The 7,986-nt window shown below is 38.4% G+C and overlaps 1 protein-coding gene across 1 annotated transcript; it reads left to right on the plus strand.

Moving 5' to 3' along the window:
* Positions 1 to 496: 496 nt before the first annotated feature.
* On the plus strand, positions 497 to 6,452 carry tmem165 (transmembrane protein 165). The gene is made up of 6 exons (XM_031753690.2): positions 497 to 840; positions 1,231 to 1,456; positions 1,585 to 1,760; positions 2,506 to 2,688; positions 2,880 to 2,985; positions 4,664 to 6,452. The coding sequence occupies exons 1-6, from the start codon at positions 688 to 690 to the stop codon at positions 4,738 to 4,740; spliced, it is 921 nt and encodes a 306-aa protein (XP_031609550.1). The 5' UTR covers positions 497 to 687; the 3' UTR covers positions 4,741 to 6,452.
* The last annotated feature ends 1,534 nt before the right edge of the window (positions 6,453 to 7,986 follow it).

Consider the following 7,986-nt stretch of genomic DNA (forward strand, 5'->3'; position numbering starts at 1 on the left):
TTTGTAATGCCACAACTCAAGAAGTCATCTAGGATTTTAAAACTGAGGAGGATACTAGAAGGCTGAGGGGCAGCACTGAAGGCTGCCAGTATTTTTTCTTTTCTTTTTAATTTAATTTAATGTTTATTCTGCTTATCCCAAATTTCTTATGTGCCAAGCAAATTTTCTGCTCAAAGTAAATATTACTAATACTAATAATATTTTTTAAAGTAAATGGGCTGATATTTAGAGGGGCAAACACTCATTATTGTTAGGATTAGAATAGTAATTTACATAAAAATATCTAAAGAGAAAATTTGTAACTAATAAACAGAAAGACCTTTTCAAGTTTTTTTTTCAATGCAAAACTATGGAAAGCAAACAATAAAACTATATTTAAATTGCATTATGACCGACAATGAGATTGTCCATTCACTGAGCACTTCGCTGTGTACGTCAACTTACAAGCCACGTCATTCATTTGAACGTCCAATCATCTGTATGCGTTGCTCCTCTTTGCGGCAGCACGGTTCTACTTCCCCATGAATTGGCCCGGTCTGTCTGTCTGATCGTGACGTGTGTTACCTCGAATTATACAGGTTACTAAATATGAAGTTATCCGGTTTTGTTGCAGATAATATGCAGTGATACGCGGGAGAGAAATCAGCGCGCAAATCGAGTCGTATCGGTGTTTCAGAAGAAATAATAATGCCTCGCGCGGTTGGCAGAAGAGATGGTGGGGCTAACAGAAATGTGATGTGTGTCTTGTTTCCGCTCACCGCCGTGTTTTTGTTTTTGTCGGTCGGTGTTACTGCTATTCAAGAGGAGCAAAAATCTGTTCCGGAACAGCCCCCACAAGAGGTGAAAGGTTTTGCTTCATTGTCACTAATTGAGTGTTTTGTCGTCATGTGTAGGAAGCGGTCTTTGACGCGCTTCTTCCTCGCGCCCCGGGCTAGCCGGGCTCGTGCTAACTGATACGTCTCGCTGAGTTCCGGGTGTAACGTTAGCAGAAGTGGACAAAGTTACACTTGAATTTTTTAATCGTGAAGAAATTGCTTTAAAGTTAAGGTGACAGTCATTTGGGTGTCACGACGAGAAGGTCGTCATGGCCCCGCCAGTTTTCTTTACCTTTTTAAACATTGTGGCCGAAGTGTTACAGCCAACAAGGGCAAACTTGAATACCTCATACGGACTTTAATCATAAACTGTGTGTAACTCAGCTGACAGTCACTGTGTGCATTTCCTTTGCAGAAAGCCTCCAGTGCCCAGCCACCGGGCCCAGTGGTTTCTGAAGATGTCTCCACCAAAGGGAACCTGGGCTTCATTCATGCCTTTGCCGCCTCTTTATCTGTCATCATTGTCTCTGAGTTGGGAGACAAGACCTTTTTCATTGCTGCCATCATGGCCATGCGCTACAACCGCCTCACCGTGCTGGCCGGAGCTATGCTGGCCTTAGGGTTCATGACTTGTCTTTCTGGTTTGTAAAACTTTGGATTTGGCATTGACTGTTTTTTTTTTTTTTTTTTTTTGGCATTACCCTTCAATCAGATCCTGAGAAATAAAAAATGCTTGTTGTGTTTTTTGTTTTTCTTTCTCACATCACAGTACTGTTTGGCTACGCCACTACCATCATCCCAAGAATCTACACATACTATGTATCCACTGCTCTGTTTGCCATCTTTGGCATTCGCATGCTTAGAGAGGGGCTAAAAATGAGTGCAGATGAAGGTCAGGAGGAGCTGGAGGAGGTGCAGGCGGAGATCAAGAAGAAGGACGAAGAGGTAAGTTAACTTGATACTAAACTATCTAGAAAGACACCATCATTTTTTAATGCCCAGTAGTACAACTCCAGTCCACATACATAATTTACATATTCAGCAATAGAAACCCCTCCTGAGTGGGTCCAGTTACTAACTGCTGACACCATTTCGCTTAGTAATTAGTGATTCACAAATGGCTCCTATTACTTACGCCGTTTTCAAATCTACCCAGGCTAGTGTGGACGTAGCCTTAATCACACAGAAGACCTCGTTACATTTTGCTGCTGCTGATGTGAGTTTTTGTTGTGTTGAAGTTCTGATCTTATCATCAGGCTATATGAGCATATGGGCACTTTAAAGTACAGCTGATAAAGTAAAGTTGCCTGAGGCTGTCTTATTGAATGGCACCATTATGAACTGTAATCGAAGTGCTGTACTGTAGACTAAATCCAAAAAAAACAGATGGCTGATTGAACCTCTTAGCAATAGTGACAGTGTGTCATATAAAGTCAAGCTTAATTATATTCCTGTGCAGATGCATAGACAGCTGCAGACACCACTGGTGGCTGGTTGTTGCCATACGTCCTCTTGATCAAAACAAATAAGTTATAAGGAAGATAGTTGGACCATCCACAGAGCACCTCAGGACAAAATTTTGATCAAAGTATAGCACACTTGTAAGTGAACCCTGCCTCTTGCAGGTACTGAGCTATGCAAGTACTCTATTGTGTTGTCTTTCAAACCTCTTGCCTTGTTGTCTGTGTAGCTCCAGCGGACTAAACTCGCTAATGGGACTGCAGATGTGGAGGCTGGAACAGGGACTGCTGTTCCTCAGGGAAAGTGGCACAGCTTCATCTCACCCATCTTCATCCAATCCCTCACCCTCACTTTCCTCGCAGAGTGGGGGGACCGATCGCAGCTAACTACAATTATTCTAGCTGCCCGGGAGGTTTGTGACTTTCACTGTTAGACACCTTGTGTTTAATGCTTTGTAATATATTTTACAATAAATAGAGGCCATACATTTTCACTTTAATTGGCTGTTTGTCTCTTTGAGTCGCTGCTGTATTAATACACTGGTAATATTTAAGAAAAGAGTACAAAAAATTGGCATATAAACTGTTTTGTTTTTTATCTTAGGATCCATTTGGAGTTGCAGTGGGCGGTACCATTGGACACTGTCTGTGCACAGGACTGGCTGTGATAGGAGGGAGAATGATTGCCCAGAAAATATCTGTTAGAACAGGTAAGATGGCCTTTGTTAATCTTTTTTTTTTTTTTTTTTTTTTTTTAATATTTGATGAAGCATCTAGTTACATCAGGGTAGAGTAAAATCTTCAAGAGTTTAAAAAAAATAAAAAAGAGCCTTGGGTCAGTGATTTGCTTTTGCACACTAGTTCTAAGGGTCAGGGAAGGTTAGGAAATTTGTCTGCAGACATACCAAAAATGCATTGGTCTTAATTCCTTCTGAATGTCTTCCGTTATAACACTAACTTTTGAAGGTCTGGTAGCCTCCCTTTAGATTATTCACAATGTAAAAGCAAAATTGTGCTTTTACACACATATATATATATATATATATATATATATATATATATATATATATATATTATTTTATTATTTTTTTTTATAAATTTAAAAAAAAAAAAAAAAAAGGTAGGAGAAGTGGGTTCTTGTTCTCTTGGGAGAATTCCTCTGGAGGCAGCTCTGTTTACACACAATAATTATCAAAATATTTGTAGACAATCCTGTAGAGGTTTGATGGATTAGGTGGATTAGATTTAAAAACAAGCAAAGAGAGAGAGGGAAAAAAAGCAGTCTACTGTTAAACTAATTATTATTTTTCCCTGAAATGGTACGCACACAATTTACAGCCCACATTTTACAGTGATTGAAATACATTTTTATTTTAAAAAAATCAAATAGGTATTTGTAGAGTATAATCTTAAAATAAACAGTAAAACAAAAAGTTTCAAAGTAGAGCTGTAACGACTCATTGAGTAATTCGAATAACCTGACGATATTAAAAAAAAAAAAAAAATCTTCGATACAAATTTTTTTGCTTCGTTTAACACACGGCTCTGTGGTGCTCAGTCATCTCCATGTAAACATGAGCGTTTCACCAACATTTGCAATAGAAACGCATGAGAGTAAAGTATATCAGCATTAAGCCCACGTTTTTCAACAAGAGTATAATAATGGTGTTATTTAACATGGAGCCTGTCTACACGCTCGGTGAAGAGCAAAGAGGGGGAGCCGTTATTGAGATGGTGACCTCCTCCTTCCTGTGATCACCATTAAAACCTTTTACTGGGAAAAAGCTAGTGGTAGTCTTCATCAAACCCTCTGATCAACAAACTCCGACCTTTTGTTTTATACAGTGAAAATCTGATGAACTGTTAACTTGGTCTGATACCATGTTTAAAATTAGGCAGCTGGCTGAAGCCTGACGAAAGCTGTCCCACTTTCTATCATAGTGATACCTGAAGCAAGCAGGGGGAGTCTAAAGGTGGACACTCCTGTTTCTAAGACTTCAGTCTGCTGCACCTAATATGATTCATTTAAAATTTTCTTAACATGGTCGGTGAAGAAATTGGACCATTTGTCCTCCCCCCAACTTCCCTTGCAGGAATGCTGAGACTCCTGGGAGCCCTCCCTAGTGATGCAATGCTGTAATCATTTGGTTTTTCTATCATGAAAATTACTGGTGAATTCACATTTGCTACAAAAACCTCAACATGAGTCGTGATGGTGATTCAGAGAAAGATTCAGTAGTTTGTTCATATGTCTGCATCAGATTTAAGAGATTAAAAATGAAACCCATCTAGTGTCAGATAAACCTGTGCCTTGTTTAATCTGAAAATTCATATTTAAGGGAGACTGTTTGTTTAACTGACATTTGTTTTCTTGTTTTGTTTCCATAGTTACAATCATTGGGGGAATTGTTTTTCTGGCATTTGCCTTGTCTGCCCTGTTCATCACACCAGAAGCTGGACTTTAAATTGGGGAAAGACTTTCAGGTTCACTCTGTAAATACTTGTAACATTTAGTCAAGTTGCTGTAGATAAACTTTAGTTTCGACCCTCTAAGTCTGAAGGACTCAAAAGAGAGCTGAAGTCCTGTCTTCCTTTCCTCGAACATCTCTGTTCCTTTGTGATCTGTGAATCAGTTGGATTTCTCACAGAGGTTAATTAACAACCTTTAGATGGCATCCAAACCTCATGGGAAATGTGTTTGTTGACTGCTTAAAAGGTGTGTTGCATCTTCATCTAGTCTGATGAAGGAAAGACTGAATCACAGAGGCCTGATTAACAGGTGCGAGCTTAGAAAGGAGGGAGGACTTCCTCACACTCTTTAAAACTTGTATTCTTTTCACACGGTGTGTGAGAGAAAACTAGATTGTTGCCGATTGCTGTCCTATAACGTTCTACAGGTGGCTCAGAAACTGAAGCCAATTTTTCGTCATAGTAACATCTCAGCAAGGCACTTAGTCCATTTTAAAAATCTTTTTCTTTTCTTATGTTTTTAATGTTTATTTTAAATGTTAAGCATGAGCCCCTGTGCAGTCAGGTGACTGTTGGCAGAATATGAGCCGCCAGGTTCCTCGCAAGTACAGCAGTTGAGGCTGGTATTACTGTCGTTTCCATCTGTTATTAGCTTCTTTTTTCTTTTTTTTTAATGCACACCTTACAGAGGTGCATGTGAGAATGCAGTCAGATCCTCTGTCAGATTGGACCAGTGTGCAAATGGTACAGCTAACATCACACACTATCCAGATAGCTCCCTTGCCGTTACCACACAGATTATTTCCAATGGTGTGAACATGTCTCAAGAGTACTATTTACTGCTGCTACATGTCAGATGTGGGACAGCTGTAGAGCACATCCCCGCCTGGTGTTCTGCAGATTGTCAAAGAGCTTGTTTACATCAGAGGAAAAAAACTAAAACCAGAACCAGCTGCACATTTATAGCAACAGTTTCTGTGATCTGACTTACACTGAGATTTTTTTTTTTTTTTTTTTTTTTTTTTTTAAAACAAGATTTTTTCCCCTAGTTTCACATAAGAGCAGTCCTTTACAGAGACCTGAACCACTAGAATACCTCTACTTACCTGTATTTGAATGTCAGCGTCCTGGGCTTATCTACAGTTCACGTGAACCTCTTCAGAAATGATTATCATATTTACTCATATTGGTGTCGGACGCTAACGGCAAACAAGACGTGGGATTAGGTTGAAGAAAAGGCCAGTAGTCACCCTGACAGGTTGAGTCTTCCTCTGCGATTAAAGCCATTTCCAGCATGAACCTCACAATTACTGACAGATTGTAAAGAGGACTACATCAGGTACAAAAATTATTTATCCTACACAAGACTTGCAGTAGAAGCCACTTCTCATAGCTGTGTTGGATCTGCCGTGACAGCTTGACCTAACTTAATTTAGACCTAAATTTCACCCTTTATTTTAAACGGTATGTATTTATTTAGCTTCCTTTTCTTTTTCCTTTCTAGGCATATGTATTGACAAAGGGTGGATGAGATTACTGTACAAGCAATGGAAATATTTTTTTAAGTGAACAGGCTAAAGCTGTGTTGTCAATATTTGACAGGCTGTGAACTACTTCTGTTTGTCATACAGGTTCTTTGAAATGCCTGTAAATCTTTAAAAAATGATCAATAAAAGAAGTTTAATGTGTTGTCTGATTTCTAAAACAACATTTAGTGCCGTGTTTGAGTTGAGTGGTGAGGAGGAACACAGAGTAAATTATAGAAGCAGCACCAGAGATGATTCACACAGATTTATTTTTGAATTCGAGGGGAGCAAACGATTGACATATTTGCCTCATAAGGGTTACATTGAGGGCCATGAATAGTTTGGCTCAAGAAATTAATGCAAGTCACCTTAAAGGGTACCTATTACACTTTTCATCACGTTACTGTCATCTATGTACTGATACAGTGACTAATTTTAGAGTATTTTTTCCCACTTCGCTCTGTATATGGAAGCTTATTTCAGACACTGCATGGGGGGGGGGAAATGACAGCCATGAGCCAACTTTAGAGTTTGGTTTTGTTGATTCATTCAATATGCCATCAACTTGGCAGGGACTACAGATCAAAATTAGTCCATCTGGCTATTTACAAGATTAATTTTAGTGCTCATGTTAATATCCATTGTCTGTTTTAAATAAACGTACATATACCAACTTAATGATTTATGGATGGCAAAAAAAAAAAAAAATTTTCAGTGGTTGAAACAAGTTTTCATGCCTTTATGTCGTCAGTGAGAATAAGTATTAATCATTCTTAACACGTCATATCTCAGGCTGTTCAAACTTTGTTTGCTAAGGGAAGCAAATCAGAAAAGCAGAGGGATGAGCACTACAATGAGTGATTTCAGACAGTGGATGTACTGAGGGGTTCCACCAAGATCCAGTATGAAATCTTTGAGTCATGCAAAGCTACGGTAATAGAGTTAAAGAATTTACCAAAAAACAATGAAGATGGAAATCAGCACAATAGGTCCTCTTTAAGTGTCTTTATAACACTGGAGTGCAATAAAATGCTACTGTGTACAATTTCTAAATGTTGGATATAATCAGTGAGTAAAGTTGAGCTGAGGTGTTTAACCTAAAAACAAACAGCAGGTGTCAGTAGTGGATGCTTAGTGCAACATTCCCAGTTGTGCTTCATAGAAGAACAAACTCTAGGCCTTAACATTCACTACAAACTCTTAAAGCTTATTAGAAAGAAAACTGGAATAGGTTCTATTATGTGGTTATAAAGTTGTAATAGATGCATTTATTGATCATCAAGAGATTAATTGCTCTGAATTGAGTTGATTGTTTTACAGTTAGATATTAGTTTTGCCAATATGTAACTCAAATATTCAGCTTGAAGTGAATAATCCATGCATATGTTTTTAAGCTTCACATAACAATGATTAAATATATTAATTTATATCTGCACGTTTTCTAGAACCACATGATCAGACTTGCCTATAATGTAGTGAGAGAGGTTTATTAACAACTCAAAAAGACATGACTTAAAACTCTTTACAAAGGGTGTCTTTTTATCTCAAATGTAACCAAAGATTTCAATTCATACTCAGATGTGTTACCAAAGTTAAATCAGAAGTTGGATCTTCTGGTCAAACCTGAACTACTGACGTCATAACAGGAGTTCAAAAGTCCTGCTCCCGTCATTAATCAGGGTGTGACCACATTGTGTGGGATGTAGCCATGAAAGA

This window comes from Oreochromis aureus, linkage group 23, assembly GCF_013358895.1.
Source record: "Oreochromis aureus strain Israel breed Guangdong linkage group 23, ZZ_aureus, whole genome shotgun sequence".
In the NCBI taxonomy this organism is placed as follows: domain Eukaryota; kingdom Metazoa; phylum Chordata; class Actinopteri; order Cichliformes; family Cichlidae; genus Oreochromis; species Oreochromis aureus.

Coding starts and splice junctions, on each gene's coding strand:
- tmem165 (XM_031753690.2), top strand. CDS start 688: ATGCCTCGCGCGGTTGGCAGAAGAGATGGTGGGGCTAACAGAAATGTG. Junction 1,761..2,505: donor TCAAGAAGAAGGACGAAGAG/GTAAGTTAACTT, acceptor TTGTCTGTGTAG/CTCCAGCGGACTAAACTCGC. Junction 2,689..2,879: donor TTATTCTAGCTGCCCGGGAG/GTTTGTGACTTT, acceptor TTTTTATCTTAG/GATCCATTTGGAGTTGCAGT.